This window comes from Moschus berezovskii, chromosome 9 (assembly GCF_049115385.1).
Source record: "Moschus berezovskii isolate FMDL1 chromosome 9, NW_MosBer_1.0, whole genome shotgun sequence".
Taxonomy (NCBI): Eukaryota; Metazoa; Chordata; class Mammalia; order Artiodactyla; family Moschidae; genus Moschus; species Moschus berezovskii.
In genome coordinates, this window is record NC_142468.1 from 77716294 (window position 1) to 77738008 (window position 21715).

The 21715-nt window shown below is 37.1% G+C and overlaps 1 protein-coding gene and 1 pseudogene across 1 annotated transcript; one reads left to right on the top strand and one right to left on the bottom strand.

Moving 5' to 3' along the window:
• Positions 1 to 465: 465 nt before the first annotated feature.
• On the bottom strand, positions 466 to 1440 carry LOC148776541 (olfactory receptor 11H12-like; annotated as a pseudogene).
• Positions 1441 to 9879: 8439 nt separating this feature from the next.
• On the top strand, positions 9880 to 10830 carry LOC148776542 (olfactory receptor 4K14-like). The gene has a single exon (XM_088840327.1). The coding sequence runs from the start codon at positions 9886 to 9888 to the stop codon at positions 10828 to 10830; it is 945 nt and encodes a 314-aa protein (XP_088696453.1). The 5' UTR covers positions 9880 to 9885.
• The last annotated feature ends 10885 nt before the right edge of the window (positions 10831 to 21715 follow it).

The following is a 21715-nucleotide window of genomic DNA, read 5'->3' on the forward strand; positions in this document are numbered from 1 at the left end:
TTAAGTGTTTATTTACTAAGAATAATAAAGTCAAATATGATAAGAACTACAATTGGAAAATACTATATTAATGATTCCTTTTTTACTTTACAACTAGCCAACTAAACAAGCAAAATGACATAATTACAATTTTATTGATCCCAGAACTATTAACCTAAATTATCAAATAGAAGATAGGAATTTTGACCACAGGTGAGTCATATTAACTCTTCAAAAACACCTAAGTGTGGTGTACATTCCTTATTTAACATACAGGCTAAATGCCAAGGAGGAACCCGACACTATCATTTATCTATAAAATCTCAGCATTTTATGATTGTAAGTGGCCTCATAAATGTTTTATTTCACAGGCTGATATAAGTTAATATCACTAGACCCACATTTGAAGCTTAGATAACAATATAATTCTGGTTGTTTCATGTTAGACTATACTGACCTGACAATGGATGGATCATCTAATATGTCTTACATTATGTTGAAACTCCCAAGAAGTTTCCTCAAGGCTGCTTTTATCTCCTTATTCCGGAAGCTATAGATAAAAGGATTGAAGAGTGGGGTCACCATAGCATAGAACAAAGTTGCAACTTTCTGCATCCCAGCAGAATGTCCAAGTCCTGGGCTCACATACATGACCATGAGAGAGCCATAGAACAGGGATACCACAGCCAAATGAGACCCACAGGTGGAGAAGGCTTTCTGTCTCCCAGTAGCTGAAGGCATACGCAACACAGCTGTTAGGACAAGAGAATAGGACCTCAGGATGAAGAGGGAGTTACCAAAGATAACTATTGAGCTTAGACTGTAGCAAAGCAATTGGGTTTCGGGGGCAGAGACACATGCTAATGCAAACAGTGGCCCTGGGTCACACACAACATGGTCAATAATGTTTGGTCCGCAGAAGGGCATCCGAGAAATGAGAACAATGGGGATCAGGAACCACAGAAACCCACAGACCCAGCAGATAAGGACAAGTTTGGTACAGAGATGCCCATTCATGATATTAGGGTAGTGCAAGGGACGGCAGATAGCAAGGTACCGATCAAAAGCCATGACAGCCAAAAATAAGCATTCAGTCATTCCCAAGGAAAAAAAGAAATAAAATTGTAGGAAACATCCAACAAAGGAGATGGTCTTTTTATCTGAGAGGAAGTTGACCAACATCTTGGGGACTGTAGAAGAGACATACCAGATCTCTAGAAAGGAGAAATTCCCCAGGAATATGTACATGGGGATGTGGAGTCGCTGGTCACACCATCAAGCACAAATAATGGCCCCATTCCCTGTTATGGTCAGAGCATACATTGTAAGGAAGAGTGAGAAGAGGAGGTTCTGAATCTTCCATTCACAAGAAAAACCTAGGAGTATAAATTCTCTTACAAAGACAAAGCGGGAATCTGGCTCAGAGATGTTCATTGGGTCAGTAACCTGCAATGTCAACAGACATATATTTATCATTTAGAATTAGTTTCAAATGTGTTCTTGTTTGAGAATGAGGAGAAGATATTTCCCTAAATTCATCAGTTAGGAAGAGAATATAGTCTGCTTGTTCTTGGCTATATACCCTGAGTTCTGGGCATAGTAGGTAACTGGTGGCACAGAAACAAACTTTTGCCTGCTTCTGAATTTCTCCCTTAGTTTGATAGAACTAGAGAACTTTAAACACATTTTGTAAACTTGTTATTTTGGGGACAGAGATGATCTGTGACAGTTTCTGTATAGCATGTAACACAAAGTTAACCCCATAAATGTACTAGTTTTTTTTTTTTTTTTAACTAAACCTATCTTATGGTGAAATACTCAGCAGAGAAGGTTTTACAATTTACATCTCAGTTGAATATATTCCTTATCATATCATTAAAATGTGAAAAATAAATGGATTTTTTAAAGTAAGTTAGTAGTAACCATTTTAAAGGCACTACCTCTGCTTCTCTGCAACATAAAAAAATAAGAGCGTAATGTTACTCACCGACATTAGCTTTTGTAATGTTACAGTGATTCTCTAGAAATCAGTGGCTTTCAGTTTGCACTTAGTCTTTTACTTAAAATTTTGGAGAAAAAAAAAGCTAGGTATGGGACTATATTTTGTAGTATTTTTTTTTTCCACAAGTTTTTGGGATTGATTTTACTTATAAGCTAGTTTAAAGTAAAACGATTCCACAATTCAAGAGAAGGCAAATGCTTTCTTTTGTTGTAAGCAAATTTCTTTTTACTCTATATTCTCATGGAAACGATGCCAGGTATCTGAGCTTCTTGAAATGTTTTTTTGTGTGTGTGCAATATGCAGGGATGTGAGTCCTAAAAGTTATGAAGGCTTATATTTTCAGCACAAACACAACATTTTCAAAAGTAATTTTCTTCCACTTATTTTCCACACCAGTGTTCTGAGAAGTCTTTCATAATGACTTCATAGAAGTTTGTGCATCTTTTAGTAATCTAAATCCTTTTAAAGTCACTCCAAATCAAAAGCATTAAGAAATCAATGTAAGGAGATGGGGATAAAAGGGGATTGGACTAATGGTGTCAGGACTCTGCTATTCTCGAAAGAAAGACCTATGGTTTTGATGTTGACCAGATCTCTAAGGACCCGTTTAATAAATCATATCCTTCTGTCTCTAGCTGGATAAAGAGTTTATTGCTTAATAAAATTAAGATTTCACTTTCTTTATCACAGGTTCTCTTGAGACGTGGCCTCTGTGGCTTTAGAGAAGTTCTCTTCCAAGCCAAAGCTTCTTTATAAAGTTAAACTAGTGCACATTCTCTGAGGGATCAGTAAAGGGAAGTAGCAACTTCTCTGAGACCCCATTATTTACAAATAACTTGCCCACCTGAAATATGGATTCCAAAAGTTTCCAGAAAACACAGTTTGTGGAGCAAAAAAAAGACACAATGTGTCAGCCAAAGTTCTGATAGGAATATTTCAAATATCATTGTGCTTTTTTTTGGAGAATAGAGAGGGGATGCGCAGAGACCCCAATGAGGCAAATGTTGATATATAGAAACTGTAGGACACTGATGATAAAAATTTGGAGAATTTAGAAGTATCTTTTGGAAGGGCATTATGGTAAACGGCTTTAGATATGAGAGAAAAGAGCGAGAAGTATCAATATTTAAGCTTATTGACTAAAATACTTCAGAGGAACGTGTGACTTCCCAATTAACACATAAAAGTAAACTCTTTACACTGAAAGACTAAAGAGGAAAAAGATTACTTAGACTTTATTACCTCTTGGTTATATTCAGTTCAGTTCAGTTGCTCTGTCGTGTCCAACTCTCCTCAACCCCATGAATCACAGCACGCCAGGCCTCCCTGTCCATCACCAACTCCCGGAGTTCACTCAAACTCATGTCCATCGAGTCGGTGATACCATCCAGCCATCTCATTCTCTGTCGTCCCCTTCTCCCGCCCCCAATCCTTCCCAGCATCAGAGTCTTTTCCAGTGAGTCAACTTGTTGCATGAGGTGGCCAAAGTATTGGAGTTTCAGCTTTAGCATCAGTCCTTCCAATGAACACCCAGGATTGAGCTCCTTTAGAATGGACTGGTTGGATCTCATTGCAGTCCAAGGGACTCTCAAGAGTCTTCTCCAGCACCACAGTTCAAAAGCATCAATTCTTCGGCGATCAACTTTCTTCATAGTCCAACTCTCACATCCACACATGACCACTGGAAAAACCATAGCCTTGACTAGACGGACCTTGGTTCCCTAAAGCAGTTTTGATTTTATCATTTGCCTGCTTAAAATCCACCAGTGGTTTCCTTATTCAAAAATTTCCCAGTTCTCTACAAATAGACTTCAAGTGACTTTCTTTCTTACCTTTTCCTACTCTTTCAGAATAATTTTTTGACAGCATTTCATTCTCTGAGGCAGCTTTCAGTTTTTCATATTTGATTCTTTGTGGCCATTTTCTCCATATGGAATTCTCATCACTTCCCTCTATACCTGCAAACTGATGCTTTTGAGCTGTGGTGTTGGAGAAGACTCTTGAGAGTCCCTTGGACTGCACAGAGATCAAACCAATCAATCCTAAAGGAAATCAAACCTGAATATTCGTTAGAAGGACTGATGTTGAAGCTGAAACTCCAATACTTTGGTCACCTGATGTGGACAGCCAACTCATTAGAAAAGACCCTGATGCTGGCTGGGAAAGATTGAGGTCAGGAGAAGTGGACAACACAGGACAAGATGGTTGGATGGCATCGCTGATTCAATGGACATGAGTTTGAGCAAACTCAAGGAGATGGTGAAGGACAAGGAAGCCTGGCATGGGGTCGCAAAGAGTTGGATACGACTGAGTGACTAAACAGCAGTACCTGCAAAGCCCCATCTATCCTTCAAGGTCTAGTTCAAATGACATTTTCCCATAATAATTCTCCTTATTCCCCTAATGGAAGCACCTTTTCCACCTCTGAATTTTTATTTCACCATTTGCGTATCTTTCTTTTTATGCTTTTCATAAGCTGCTTTATGTTTGCTTGTTTGTATACATATCTTTTCTCTCCTCCCAGATCACTTTAAGACATAGACAAGAGGTATTATTCAAGTTTGAACGAAATCAAGATGATAAAAATATATTGTATTTACTTATCCACATTAAATATTTGTTGAATATATGGAACTCTTGTTTTATGTTATCTGAGTTTTATTATTTGTATTGGCTTCCCTGGTGGCTCAGTAGTAAAGAATTCGCCTGCTAATGCAGGCGACACGGATTTGATCGCTGGATCAGGAAGATCCCTTGGAGAAGGAAACCCACTCCAGTATTGTTGTCTGGGAAATCCCATAGACAGAGGAGCCTGGCAGGCTACAGTAAGACATGACTTAGTGACTAAACAACAACCACAATTATTTGTAAAATCAACACCTGGTGCACCAAAGTAAAAAAAGACAACACCAAGGTGTCTGAAAATATTACATTATATTCACAGATGGGAAAGAAATTCAGAGGGAAAGAGAGATGTGTGTAGGTTACAACTTATATTGAGAGACTTCTTAGGAAGTTCATTGAAGAAATGGCTTGAGATCACATATAAGTGACAACACACAGTATTTGCCTCTGTATGACTTATTTCATTACATATAATACATTTCAGTTCATCCATGTTGTTGCAAATGGCAGAATTTAATTATTTCATTGACTGAGTAATATTCCATTGTGTATATATCTATATTTATATATAGAAATGTCACATCTTCTTTATCCATTCATATATTGATGCATACTTAAATTGTTTCTGTATCTTGGCTACTGAAATAATTGTGCAATGAATATCAGGATGCATGTATCTTTTCTATTAAAGAGGGATTATCAAGGAACATAAAGACTGATGGATATGTTCACTATCTTGATTGTGATGATGTTCATTGTTGAACACATATGTCAAATTTTATCAAATTGCACACTTTAAGTATGTGCTGTTTGTTATATATTAATTACACTACAATAAAATTATTAAAAAAACCTAAAAGATCAAATTAAATGTATTTTATGCTAATATCAGTGTTCTTTTGAAGATATTTTAATAACTTGACATCCAGTGCATAACTATCAGGACCTGAAGTAATCATAAATAATGTTGAAACTAATTAGTCAGGTGACCAACATTACCTGTCTATTTAGAAAACATTAGGCATGCATCAGAGCATGCCATCCATATCAAGGTTTTCTGTTGGTAGTCATATATCATAGTGGTCAAGATATGATTTCTCTTGGAACTGGAACTATTAATAAAACCTTAACTGTATCTAATGATTTAGATTTAGTTAGAGACTACGATCGCAGAAGACATCTGCCTAGTACTTATACGTTAAATGAAAAATAATCTGAAACTTCACTTATGGTTAATGCTTAGCTGCTTTATATGTGGATTTTCTTGTCTCCCTCTTTTGATTCTCAGAATATGCAAAATTTATTGCTCTTAACAAAGAAGTTCCCAAGAGATGTCCAGTGCAAATTATTTTCGTGATTCTTGTTCTGTCCAAAACAGAGAATAGGAAAATTTCACTCAAGGGATTCCTTGCAGTGGTGAATATGTGTCAGGCTGAGGGAAATTTCTTTCATAGGTACTGTCTCTACCCAACAATGGAGATTATCTCAAGCATATATCAGAAGAGAAGAGTGAAAAGTAATCTGGTCTTAGAGAGAATTGTGTATGGTAAGTTATTTCATATTCTCTGGGACTATCTTTTTTAGAAGAACTTTAAAAGTATATCCGTTTCTGTCTCACACATGCCTGTTATGCTTGGAACTGAGTATGGCTCGTTTAACTTCTGAACTTTAAAGAGATCATTCATGGTCCTACTGAAATCTCTGCGGTTTCTTTAACAAATGTACATATCATCATGATGCTGTGTCTCAGAGATGCTCTCAAGTCTGCTTTGGGAGATCAGAGGGCTTTGACAGCTACCTGATTATGAGCAACTTCCAGCTATCCTGGCTAAATGGCTCTTACCATTTAAGAAAATAAGTGTTTTATACCAGAGAGAGTATTGCATACTAAGACAAATTTTAGCACAGAGATAGAAGTGAAAAAAGTTATGTATCCAGTGAGAAGTGATATAAAACTCATTTATTATGGGATCAACAGGATTAAAATTTGTAACTTGAGAGAAAAGGAAGGCAAATTTAGTTAGAAGAAGGAACTTGGAATATCTCCCTGTGTACCTCATCCAGTGTTTATATCAGGCAATCTATTAAATTCTCTGAGTCCAAGTTTCTCTTTGTAATATTATAAATGTTGAGAATCTCACAGCTTTAGGATTACTATCATGAAAAAATTAATGGAAGGACATTGGATCCAGACTAGGATGAAAAATATGTTGTTATATTTTAATACTCAAAAAGAGTAACTCAGTTTATCTCCTTTCCCTCATTCTTCACTTTCACTAATCCCTACTGAAAAATTCAAAATTTTCAATTTCACTACCGCCTTTTGTGAAAATCCACCTTAAGTTACAGAATTTCAAAGGTGCTTTAAAAGAATGTGTAACTACCTTTTGTCAGTCTTTTTAAAATCTTAAATGCCTCCTGGATAAAAGCAGAATTGAAAGGTAAAAAGGTTGTTAAGCTCGTGGAAAGCAAGAAGCAAGTCTGATAATTCACTTGCATCTACATCCTATAGGGTTGCTAAGCATCTACTTATTACTTTAGAGAAAATATAAGCAGTAGGTATTTTAGGGTCAAACTGGGGTCTCCTGCATTGCAGGCAGATTCTTTGCCAGCTGAGCTACCAGGGAAGCCCACAAAGAAAGGTTATCCCATGTATTTTGGTTACAGAAGGTGGTTGGCCATTCACTAAGATTTTTGCCAATAAGTTCTGGAAACTGTAGAGCTTTAGGTTGCATTTTAATGAATGAAGAAGGGAAATAACTAATATTTATTAAACATGCACTGTCAAAATTTTAATTGCTTTTGGTATATTTTCTGACTTGACTACCAGTCTATTAGATTGAGTGTTCTTTTTTTTACAGATGAGGAAATGGAAACAAATAAATTTAGCTCAAAGGCATAAGGTCAATAAGTAACAGGGTTCAGACTAGATCTGACTATTTTAAAAAGTCCACGGTTATTCTATGAATTATCCCAAATGTTGGACTGATATTGATCGAATAATATCTCTACTAACCTTGTGAAATATTAGCAATTTCAAAACTGATGAAAAATATGATTTCTTATTGATAAATTGTTCCGTTGCAATGTACATATTCATCTTTTAGCAAATTTCTCTCTCAAACACAGTTGAAATTCTACTTTTGTTATTATCTATCTTCCATGTCTCTTATTCCAACCGGTACAAAACTAATTATTGAAAACCAGTTTTGGAAAGATTTACCTTGACGAAATTTAAGTTCAAGGTAAAGGTCAAATTATTCAAATTTCTAAGGAGACATAGGCCTTCTTTTGGATATAATATCAGAATATTTTTCTTTAGAAATTAAATAAATATTATGGCGGTTATATTTATTTGTTAGTTGTGAAACTATTATCACATGTTCCCATTTTCACAGCAAATATGTGACTTACATAATTCCTTTAAGAAATTCTTCTTTCTTTCCATTCTTTATCTATGCTTCATAGTTCTCAGTATAAGGGAAGGGAAAACAAGTGCTCATGATGAGGTAATGGTTTTCATTTTTGCTCACCTGCTCTCCTTGGTACCACCCTTGAGATTTCAAAGGATAAAAGAAAATGCAACATACGTACAAATGAGCTTATATACAAAAGAGAAATAGACCCGTAGACATAGAAAACAAATTTATGGTTATAAAAAGGGAAAGGGGTGGGATGGGATATTTAAGAGCTTGGGATTAACATGTATGCACTATTATATATAACTAGATAGCTAGTAATGACAGGGAACTATATTCAATATTTGTAATTACCTATAAGAGAAAGAATCTGAAAAATATGTGTGTGTGAGCATGTGTGTATACAACTGAATCACTTGGCTGTACACCTAAAACTAGTACAACGTTGTAAATCAATTATATTTTAATAAAAAAAATTTTAAAAAGGAGGTGTAACAGCCTAAAAGTAAAATGAAGTCAAGGGAAATAAATAAAATGGAAAGAGAGAGCTATAACTACCTTTCCACCAGCCAGCTTGAGAGGAATTCTCAATTTACTTCAGGATGAATATAAGCAATATCATTATTTATTAAGAAGTGATCTCTAAAGTTTTAACTTCACATCAGTCAGTACTAACAAAGACATACTTTGCTTACACATGTCTGTAGCTTATTTTCACTTTAGAAAAGATACATTTAAAAATTTTATGTCAATATTTCAAAGAACCCATTGGCATAGTAGAAGGTAAATATTTTCTATTGATAAACCTGAGTTATAAAAAACCTCTGTTCAGAGGTCATTAAATCAGAATGATTTAATGGGTTGCCACCAAAGTGGAAACTTTGGTCCATCCCTTTCTCACATAACACTCCCCTGACATTTTTTTCCTAATAGATTCAGTTTACTAAATGAATTGCATTTAATTGTGATCCTAACTAATGGTAAATTATGTGCTTATTTTGCATTTGAATGGTCATGCCATGATGTTTTTATATGGCCTTCTGTACAGTTTCTCTCCTGAAAAAGCTTGTTCAAACATATACTTGAAAAGTGAAGTGGAAGTGTTAGTTGTGCGACCCCATGGACTGTAGCCGCTCGGCTTCTCTGTCCATGGAATTCTGCAGCAAGAATGCCGGAGTGGGTTTCCATTCCCTTCTCCAGCGGATCGTCCAGACTCAGGGATGGAACCTGGGTCTCCTGCATTGCAGGTAGATTCTTTACTGAGCCACCTGGGAAGCCCATATTTTAGAGTAATAAACTAAAAGTTTAGTTTAAGTTCATCTGAGGCTTGAAGAAATCATTATGCTTAACACAGAGAAACTGTAATTTTGTGCCATGTCATTTATTCTGGATTTCACTATCTGTTCTCCATCATCTTCCTAAGTAGACTACTTATATTTTAGTTATTAACTTATAACGGTTTTTGTTGGTCACCCATCCAGATTCTTTTCACTGGAGAAGCAGACTGAAGCTAGATTCTAGATGGCCCAATAATCTCTGCTCAGCCTTTCTTTTTGCTGTCCACCTTTCTCACTTCCTCACTGTGAAAGAACCCTCTCAATCATTCATAAAAATCCGATCTTGGAAAGCCAGTTTTAGGCATTTTACTTCTCTTTTGGGCACACTACCCTGAGTATTTCACCAATATTTATCTTCTCAATTATACTTTTCACTTTCAGATGTAGATGCTAAATTTCAACGAAATTTAAATGTCAGTGGATAAATTTTAACCAAAGTCTAGAAAATAAGTACCCTTTTCCATCCTACTAACTGACAATCTATCTTTCTCTCTAGGTTATTTTAGAGGACGTGCTGAGTAAGATGGATGAAAGAAATCTGTCTGTAGTGTCAGAATTCATGCTTCTGGGACTTTGCCAGTCATGGAATAAGCAAGTCTTACTCTTACTGATATTTTTTATGCTATATTTGATCATTGTATCTGGAAATATTGCCATCATGGTCTTAATCATCACTGACTCCCATCTGCATTCCCCCATGTACTTTTTGTTGGCCAACCTTTCCTTTGTTGATATGTGGCTTTGCTCAGTGACCACTCCTAAGATGATTATAGACTTTGTCAGAGAGAACAAGACTATTTCCTTTGGAGGCTGCATGTGCCAGATCCTCTTTGTGCATTTTGTTGGAGGGGGTGAGATGGTGCTATTGGTGGTAATGGCCTATGACCGCTATGTGGCCATCTGCAAGCCACTCCACTATTCAACCATAATGAACCTGCAAAAGTGCATTGGGCTTGTGGTGACTTCCTGGACCATTGGCTTTGTGCATGCCATGAGTCAAATGGCAGTGATTGTGCAATTGCCTTTCTGTGGCCCCAGGGAAATCGACAGTTTCTTCTGTGACATACCACTGGTAATCAAGCTTGCCTGCATAGACTCTTATAACTTGGGAATATTAATGAATGCTGACAGTGGGGTTCTGGCCATGACCTGCTTTATACTTTTGTTGATATCCTACACATATATTCTTCTTACTGTTCGCCAAAGCTCTAAAGCTGGTGCATCGAGGGCACTCTCTACCTGCACTGCCCACATCACAGTGGTGTTGCTCTTCTTCGGGCCCTGCATCTTCATCTATGTGTGGCCACTCAGCATCACCTGGGTGGACAAATTTCTTGCTGTATTTTACTCTGTTATTACACCTCTCCTAAATCCAGCCATTTATACCCTGAGGAATAAAGAGATAAGAAATGCTCTGAAGAGATTCAGAAGCTACTACCTACATTCCAAGAGGAATATTAATGCCTAAAATCTCACTGGAAGCACTTCAAATTGACAACATATTGACCTCATAAAAGAGGTTGAAAATTCTAGGCATTCAATTTATATCTACATGTTGTGTCTGTCTCCAAGTCCAGAAATAGGGTTAATATAATGCATGGAATTTCAACAACTTATTAGTCAACCAGTAGAACACCATGAAATATTTATCTAAAATTCAAACACTAATAATCCCTCTTTGTGAGGGGATTGTCTAATCAGTCTTCCTATGCATTTAACTGAGCTTTAACTCTTTAAATGAGAGTTTAAACTCTCATTTAAAGTTTAACTCTTTAAATGAGAAGCTTAAATTCATTCAGCCAAGTCACACCTCCATCCTGATAGATAGCATCTGAATAAACTTCCCTTGAATTTTCTCCTGACTCCATTTGGAAAATGTTTCTGCAATATTCACTCTTTCCCTCAAGCCTTTCATTAACCTCTTGTCAAGAGGCAACTGAATTATTATTTAACGGATCTTTTTACCCAAATACTAAAGAAAAGCTATATGGGAGAGAATAGAAAGAGAATGAAATAACAGCGGTACAATACATAAGGAATAACAGAGGAGGTTAGAATAACAGTGGAGGTTATTCTGTGTTTGGCATCCATTAACTCGATAAAAGTGAAAAAAAAATGTAAAGCCTAATGATTTTTTTTTGGTTCTCTTAGTTGCAAGGACTAATATTGATGCTTTAAATTATTATTAACTGTTTGTGTAAAACTCCTCAATTGTAAGTTCCTTAAGGGCAGGGGCTATGCCTTACTTGGTTATTCTTGAAATTTAGTACACTAGTTCACTAAATTTAGTACACTAAATCATCATTTAACAAATATATTTTAATGTAAATATACAGGCCAATTTTTCCATTCAAACACCCATAACATGTAGATCATGGTATATTTAATACAGTCTTCAGTCCTTAAAAACAAATTCCTAAAAATTTCAAATTATAAACAAAATTTTCCCTCTTTCTTGCAGAAATATAAATTGAGTGAATTGAAATTTAGTTGTAAGAATCAACAATATAGGCCCTAAAATAAAAATATGACACATATGTGGTTTTTATTTTTCTTAATATGGGACCAAAATACAAAAAAATAAGGCAGAATAAAAATAATGTACTTATCATCCTTGAATGCTTACTCTATGCCATTATATGTATTATTTTAAATGCATTAATTAGTCCCAAATTGCAAGTAAGAAAATTAGACTCAGAAACATGAGTTAAAGTTCCTTAAGATAACAGCTTTATTTTTCTTCACTTAAGGATTCAAAAATTAATTTGATTTCCAAGATTGTTTACTTATTAAATGACACTACACAGTACAACAGAAAACCACTTACTGCAAAGAAAACGAAATGACTTTTTAAGAGTCTTGCCCATTTTTCTACTTGGAATCTATCACTTTAAAGATTTAAAATACACATTTTATGAGTTATATGCATTCCTAGTATTTTCTCCTAATTATGTGACTTATTTTTCTAGTCTCATTTTTTTATTGAACAGAATTTTATATTTAATGTGTCTATTTTTTTAGAGTTAATTATTTTTTTGCTTATTTCAAAGTTATGAAAACATTCTACTTTATTTTTTAGAAGCTTTACTAATAATCTTAACTTTCACTTTTAAGATCTACAATCATCTTGAGCTTAACGTCTCTGTAAGAAAAAGAAGTCAAATTTCATTTTTCAACATGAAAATCCATTTGACCTAGATTATTTCATTTTGGTAGAAAAACAAGCAAATAAAAACCTTTAAGTCCATTCCTGTTATGTATGTAGTCTTATCCCTGTATTAGTCTTATTTTTATCATCTTCTCCATAGGAGAGTGAGCCTTCCCTCTTTTAGGATTAACACAGAGTACAATAGCACTACTAAATATTTAAACACTGTTTTCATAGTGTATATATTTTTGTAATTTTAAGTGTGAGTATATGTGTGGATTGCTTTATGGATTCTCTATTTTGTGCCATCTGTCTTTTGTACCTATTGACCACTTCCACATTCTCTAATTATCATAGCTATTTAATAAGTCTTGATATCTGGTAAGGTAAATCTTCTCAATTTATTTCTCTTTCAACTTTTTTTGGCAGTCTTGGCTTAATACATTTCCACATAAATTTGTGATCCACTTTTCAATTCACACAAAACCTACTGCTGGAATTTTGATTGGGATTATTTTGAATGGGTAGATTTATTGTCAATTATATAATAATTACTTTTACAATCTATGATTTTGGCATATCTCTCTATTAATTTATGTCTTCTTGAATTTCTCTAGTAAAGTTTTATAGTTTTCTATATAGCTTGCTAATATATATATTTTCCTTTTTCTCCACCAAGCCTCTTTCCCATTGTTTGCCAAGGTTATAATATGGAGGGACAAGGAGAAGCAGGTTGTAATGTGAAAACATGGAAATCTGTAGCCAATTGCAAGGACATCTGTAAGTCTGTGAACTGGCTTGTGGACCTCATTCCAACCTTACCCAGTATAAAGTCAATTTCTCATCACCTTCACTTTTCTTCCAGTGGAGGATACTTTTAACAGATGAACCAGTAAATCAGAGCAATGGGCAGGTCTAACCTTCTTTCAAGGCTAGTCTTGATATCCTAGACTTGGAAAAAATTCCCAATATTTCTGGGTCCTTTAACGCACTCTTAGGGTAACTTTCTGTCTGGTTGGAGTCCCCTCAATCCATTAAAATATTTTTCTGGTTCTATTGAGAAATAATTGACATATATCACTGCAGAAGTTTAGGTTGTACAGCATGATGGTTTGATTTACATATACAATGAAATGAGTATCACAATAAGTTTAATTAGCATTCATCATCTCATTCATCATCATCTGATTTGATTGAATCAAAACAGATTCAATCAAAAGAAAAGGAAGAAAATCTCTCCTTGTGATAAGAACACTTAGGATTTACTCTTTCAACAGTTTTCCTATATATTATACAACATTGTAATGGCAACCCACTCTACTATTCTTGCCTGGAAAATCCCATGGACTGAGGAACCTGGTAGGCTGCAGTCCACAGGATCGCAGAGTCAGACACTGTTGACCCACTTCACTTTCCTTTTCTTTCTATTGTTTACTATAGTCATCATGTTTTACATTACATCCCTAGTACTTGCTGTTGTTGTTCAGTCGCTCAGCCACATCCAGTTCCTTGTGACCCCATAGACTGCAGCACGCCAGGCTTCCTGTCCATCACCAATTCCTGGAGCTTGCTGAAACTCATGTCCATGGAGTCAGTGATGCCATCCAACCATCTAATCCTGTCATCCCCTTCTCCTCCTGCCTTCTGCCTTTCCTAGCATCAGAGTCTTTTCCAATGAATTGGCTCTTTGCATCAGGTGGTCAAAGTATTGTAGCTTAAGCTTCAATATCAGTCCTTCCAAGGAATATTCAGGGTTGATTTCCTTTAGGATTGATTGGTTTGATCTCCTTGAGGTCCAAGGGACTCTCAAGAGTCTTCTCCAACACTACAATTCAAAAGCATCAATTCTTTGGTGCTCAGCCTTCTTTATGGTCCAACTCTTACATCCATACATGACTACTGGAAAAAACATAGCTTTGACTATCCAGACTTTTGTTGGCAAATCAGTGTCTCTGTTTTTTTAACACTCTGTCTACATTTATCATAGTTTTTCTTCCAAAAAGCAAGCATCTTTTAATATCATGGCTGCAGTCACTATCTGCAGTGATTTTGAAGCCCAAGAAGATAGTCTGTCACTGTTTCCAATCTTTCGCAGCATAAAGGTCTTTTCTAATGAGTCAGTTCTTTGAATCAGGTGGCCAAAGGATTGGAGTTTCAGCTTCAGCATCAGTCCTTCAGTGAATATTCAGGACTGATTTCATTTAGCGTTGACTGATTTGATCTCCTTGCAGTCCAAGGGACTCTCAAGAGTCTTCTCCAACACCACGGTTCAAAAGCATCAATTCTTTGGTGCTCAGCTTTCTTTATGGTCCAACTCTCACATCCAAACATGACTACTGGAAAAACCATAGCTTTGACTAGACGGAATTTTGTTGGCTAAGTAATGTCCCTGCTTTTTAATGTGCTGTCTAGGTTTGTCATAGCTTTTCTTCCAAGGAACAAGCGTCTTTTGATTTCATGGCTATAGTCACCATCTGCAGTGATTTTGGAGCCCAAGAAAATAAAGTCTGTCACTGTTTCCATTGTTTATCCATCTATTTGCCATGAGGTGATGGAACCAGATGCCATGATCTTCATTTATTGAATCTTGAGTTTTAAGCCAACTTTTTCACTCTCCTCTTTCACCCTCATCAAGAGACTCACCCTAGTACTTATTTATCTTTAACTGGAACTTTGTATCTTTTGACCACCTACCTCCAAATCCCCCTCTTGCTAACACTCTATTTATGGTAACCACAAGTCTGATCCCTTTTTCTATGAATTTTGTGCTTTTTGTTTTGTTAAAATTCCACATATAGATAGACTAGTAAATCTGGTCTTTTGTGTTCCTATGGAACTGGGAACAGTTTCACTAGCAGATAAGACTGTCCATTTCACAGTAAAATTTTTTTCATTGTCCAGTTGCTAAGTCCTATCTGACTCTTGGTGACCCCATGGACTGTAGCATGCCAGTCTCCTGTCCTCCACTATCTCCCAGAATTTGCTCAAATTCATGGTCCATTGAGTTGGTGATGACATCCAACCATCTCATCTTCTGCTGCCCCCCTTTCCTTGTGCCTCCAATCTTTCTCTTGCATCAGGGTCATTTCAATCAAGTGTTCAAAGTATGGAACTTCAGCTTCAGCATCTGTCCTTTCAAGGAATATTCAGGGTTGATTTCCTTTAGGATTGACTAGTTTGATCTCCTTGATGTCCAAGAGACTCTCAAGAGTCTTCTCCAGCACCACAATTCAAAAGCATCAATTCTTTGATGATCAGCCTTCTTTATGGTCCAACTCTCACATCCATACGTGACTACTGGAAAAACTATAGCTTTGGCTATATTGACCTTTGTTGGCAAAATGATGTTTCTGCTTTTTAATACGCTGTCTAGTTTTGTGATAGCTCTCCTTCCAAGGAGCAAGTGTCTTTTAATTTGATGGCTGCAGTCACTGTCTGCAGTGATTTTGGAGCCCAAGAAAATAAAATCTATCACTGCCTCCACATTTCCTCTTCTATTTGCTATGAAGTGATGGGACTGGATGCCATGATCTTAGGTTTGGAATGCTGAGTTTCAAGCCAGCTTTTTCACTCTCCTCTTTCATTTTCATGAAGAGCCTGTTAGTTCCTCTGGACTTCCTGATATTCAGTTCAGTTCAGTTCAGTTGCTCAGTCATGTCCGACTCTTTGCGACCCCATGAATCACAGCACGCCAGGCCTCCCTGTCTATCACCAACTCCCGGAGTTCACTCAAACTCCTGTCCATCGAGTTGGTGATACCATCCAGCCATCTCATTCTCTGTCATCACTTTCTCCTCCAACCCCAATCCCTCCCAGCATCAGAGTCTTTTCCAGTGAGTCAACTCGTCGCATGACATTAGACTGGTACTATCTGCACATCTGAGGTGGTTGATATTTTTCCTGGCAATCTTGAATCCAGCTTGTGATTCACCCAGGCTGGCACTTACTGTGATATACTCCGATGATCCCCTGGAGAAGGAAATGGCAACCCACTCCAGTATTCCTGCCTGGGAAATCTCATGGACAGAGGAGACTGGAGGGCTACAGTCCATGGGGTCACAAAGAGTTGGACATGACTGAATGACTTAGTTCGCACTCTGCATATAAGTTAAATAAGCAAGGTGGCATTATTTATTTACTAAGATGTAATCCAATGAGTCCAGGTCACTTGGAAAATTTCCTTTTTACATTCCTAAGAGCTGTATAACTTACATAATATTTACTAGAGAGCTATGCCTCTAGATGGATATTGGATTTGTATTATAGTAGGTGATCCTTTATCAGTAACATTCTGACAAGGGAATTTAAGAGATTGAAGTCTGTTTTATTTTTTTCTAGAAAATACGTTTAGTTGATTTACTTGGAGTCTCGTTGACAAGGAATGTAGGGTGGTTCCCCTGTCTTCTTTCCTTTACTCAGGAATTTCCTCATGGTGAAAGGAGTGAATGGATAACACACCAGCTGCTCTAATTCCTTCCTCTCACACATTTATAAGCACATTATTTGCTACAAGTTGGTCACCATGAAAATTGCCCCTATCATAACATTTTAACTGGACCAACAAATATATTCCACATTCAAAAAAAAAAAATCTGTAAGTATAGTAATGTGAAAAAAATGGCCAGTTAAGACAATTGACTAAAATGATGTTCACACAGTGATATTTGACAATATGGAAATTGTTCAACCTATAGAAACAGAAACAAAGAAAAGATTGTGAACAAAAGTTTTGACAATACCAATAGTTTAGACATCCTAAACCTTTTTATATACACTTGCTTTCTTTATAACGTATTTAAAGAAAAGACTATGCCAAAGCCTTTGACTGTGTGGATCACAATAAACTGTGGAACATTCTGAAAGAGATGGGAATACCAGACCACCTGACTGCCTCTTGAGAAACCTGTATGCAGGTCAGGAAGCAACAGTTAGAACTGGACATGGAACAACAGACTGGTTCCAAATAGGAAAAGGTGTACGTCAAGGTTGTATATTGTCACCCTGCTTATTTAACTTATATGCAGAGTACATCATGAGGAATGCTGGGCTGGAAGAAGCACAAGCTGGAATCAAGATTGCTGGGAGAAATATCAATAACCTCAGACATGCAGATGACATCACCCTTATGGCAGAAAGTGAAGAGGAACTCAAAGGCCTCTTGATGAAAGTGAAAGAGGAGAGTGAAAAGGTTGGCTTGAAGCTCAACATTCAGAAAACGAAGATCATGGCATCTGGTCCCAACACTTCATGGGAAATAGATGGGGAAACAGTGGAAATAGTGGCTGACTTTATTTTTTTGGGATCCAAAATCACTGCAGATGCTGATTGCAGCCAGGAAATTAAAAGACGCTTACTCCTTGGAAGGAAAGTTATGAACAACCTAGGCAGCATATTAAAAAGCAGAGACATTACTTTGCCAACCAAGGACCATCTAGTCAAGGCTATGGTTTTTCCCATGGTCATGTATGGATGTGAGAGTTGGACTGTGAAGAAAGCTGATCGTCGAAGTATTGATGCTTTTGAACTGTGGTGCTGGAGAAGACTCTTGAGAGTCCCTTGGACTGCAAGGAGATCCAACCAGTCCATTCTAAAGGAGATCAATCCTGGGTGTTCATTGGAAGGACTGATGCTAAAGCTGAAACTGCAATACTTTGGCCACCTCATGCGATGAGTTGACTCACTGGAAAAGAGTCTGATGCTAGGAGGGATTGGGGGTGGGAGGAGAAGGGGACGACAGAGAATGAGATGGCTGGATCGCATCACCGACTCGATGGACATGAGTTTGAGTGAGCTCCGGGAGTTGGTGATGGACAGGGAGGCCTGGCGTGCTGTCATTCATGGGGTCGCAAAGAGTCAGACACGACTTGGCGACTGAACTAAACTGACCTGAACTGAACTGAAAGAAAAGAACTTTATTATTATGTATTATTTACTACAATCATTATAGTAATTTCATTAATTACATTTTCCCACTTACCCCATACAATTTACCTATTCTATTGTTTCCTTTTATCAGCAATTTATTTTTCATTCTTTCTTTCCATATCCTAAATCAGTGTTTTAAATATCTCTGAGAAGTCCCATTTAATCATAAATTATGTCAACGATTTATTTTTAAAAGTTAGACCAAGAAATGATAGATTCAGGGACATAATCAAATGGATTCCTCTTGAAAATATGTGGTATGAGACAGTCTATTCAGCAATATCAAGACTGTGTGCTGTTCTGGGCTAAGTCACTACAGTCCTGTTCAGCTCTGCGACTCTATGAACTGTAGCCCACCAAGCTCCTCTGTCCATGGACTTCTCCAGGCAAGAACACTGGTTCTTGGTTGCCATGCCCTCCTCCAGGGATCTTCCTGACCCAGGGATGGAACTCACGTGTCTCGAGTATGCTGCATTATCAGGTGGGTTCTTTACCACTAATGTCAGCTGGGAAGCCCATAGAAATAACATGTGACCCAGCAATTCCTCTCCCAAGGATATACCCTAAAAAAGTGAAAATATATATTCACAAAATAAATTGTCTATGTATAATGCATATAGACCAATAACGCAAGCAAATGCCATCAACAGTTAACTAGATAAACAAAATATGGTATATTCATACTGTGGAATTTTATTCATCCACAAAAAGTAATAAACTACTTTTCCAGTAGTCATGTTTGGATGTGAGAGTTGGACTATAAAGAAAGCTGTGGGCTGAAGAATTGATGCTTTTGAACTGTGGTGTTGGAGAAGACTCTTGAGAGTCCCTTGGACTACGAGGAGATCCAACCAGGTCCATCCTAAAGGAAATCAGTTCTGAATATTCATTGGAAGGACTGATGCTGAATCTGAAACTCCAATAATTTGGGCATCTGATTCTAAGAACTGACTCATTTGAAAAGACCCTGATACTAGGAAAGTTTGAAGGTGGGAGGAGAAGGGGACGACAGAGGATGAGATGGTTGGATGGCATTACCGACTCAATGACCATGATTTTGAGCAAGCTCCGGGAGTTGGTGATGACAGGAGTATCGGGGACCTGCCTCGATATGGCCCAGGGTATCCTCGGGATGAACGGCGTCGGCATCAGCGAGAGAGAGGGAGAGGGAGAGAGAGAGACAGGGGCTGATGATTCCTTGGTTTATGCAGGAAACCAATAAAACCCCAGCACGGGGTTTCTCTGTTTATGTAGGCTGCAGGTGCCCTCTCGAATCACTGGAGGCACCCCACCAGGGCACCCCCTCGAGTGGGTCTTAGAAGCCCAGGCAGATAAGTAAATGCAGAGGGCCCAGAGCTCCAAGGATCTCAACCAGAAAAAGGAGAATAGAGAAAAGGATGGAAAGAGAGGAAAAATGACACGGGGAGACCAAGCTACAGTGAGCAAAGCCCAAAACTTTATTTTCCAGTGCTGCTTTTATACCCTAAGTTGTGCACATAAAAAATAGAGAAAGGGAGGTATAGAGTCACGCCAGAATCATGCGGGGTCAGCAATCTTGACCCTTATCAGGATCAGGGCTTATTTTGGTATGTCTCATGATATACAAAAGTTTTAGGTGGTTTACATCATCTTCTGGCCAGGAGGCCTGCTAACAGTTTATGGCCCTCTCTCCTAACAAAGGTTTAGTTAGCTAGAAAAAGGCTTATATTCTTTCAAGGTGATTTTCCTAAAGTCAGGCACTATTCTCCAAAGACACATGACAAGGTTACATTCCTATAAGGCAAGGGTGTAGTGAGCTACAAGAAAGGAATTTATTAACTTAAGATCTGATGTGGTTAAATCAAAGGCTACTACTTATTTTCTCTATATGTGATTAATATATTTCCAAGGATACAATAGAAAATATGGAAACTTTCAGCAAGCATTGATTCAACAATGAAATCTTTTTTAGTACTATTCTAATGATTTTAACTTCTTCAACAAATTCCTGTATTTTAGAATATTAGGCTTTCTGTCCTTGCATGGCTGGGAGGCTGTAAACAGTCACATTGGTAGTTGTAAGAGCCCAGACAAACTTGTCAGGCAAGTTAGAAAGCTATCAGAGGGGCTTGGATTGGAACACTCCTATTAAGCCGAGGAGAACTTTTTAACTACAGCTCTGAATTAATGTTTTCAGAGAAAGGTGGTTGCGGGGAAGGCCCTGTAAGTATTAGAGGACTTGGTAAGAGGCGTAAGATAGTAAGGCAGTCAGACTCTGGTTTTCTTTGGGGTAGATGCTCGGGTAAGTCCAGGGGGTTCCTCGAGTCCTGATTAGCCTTTGCCCATCAGGCCTCTTCCCCAATTGACCTTTGCCACGGGTAGGATTTCCCTTGCTGGCTCCCGGCACAGGAGGCCTTGCGTGCTGCAGTCCATGGGGTCTCAAAGAGTTGGACATGATTGAGCGACTGAACTGAACTAAACTGAACATATGCTACAACATAAATTAACCTTGTAAATATTATGTTAAGTGAAAGAAGCCAGTTACAAAAGGTCACATATTGTATGATTCCATTTATATGAAATTTCCAGAATAGAAAAATCCATAGAAACAGAAAGTAGATGAATTGTTTCCAGGGACTGGAGAGAGGGGAAATTAGGGAGTGATAGCTAACAGGTCCAGGTTCTCTTTATGGTATGAGGAAAATTCTGGTTGAGAGCATGAGGTACTAGTGTTGAGATAGTTGGCAGAGGAAATCTAACAATTTTGTCATTGGAAATATACCTGAGAGTCACTAGTCATTATCTTCCAACCTTAACCTACAGAAGACACAAATGATGTATTAAGAAAAGGCTTGGCTTTTTTTTAAAGAGAGCTTTTTCCAAAAATAATTCTTAAAAGTAAATATACAATGGAAAAAAGTATTAATACCACCTGGATCCAAATAGTAAAATTATTTTAACTAAATTTTGGTGGGATGTTGTAAAGAAATAAAATTATGATAAATCAATTTTTCATAAGAAGGTGAATGCATTTTGCTATATTTTAAATATTGAGATAGAAAGTAAAATTTAAATGTTGTTTTATGTTTACCATACAGAACTTTTGACTCACCAGAGAAATACTGGTAATAAATTTAAAATATTGGACAAAGTGCATGTACCAGTATGTATGTATGTGATATTGGCAGCAAATATTAACTAATATTCAATCTGAATGCCAGCAAGATGACTGATCATTTTGCTTTTGATTATTTTTATTTGAATTTGAAAAGTTTTATTATTAATATAAAATTTTCTCTAA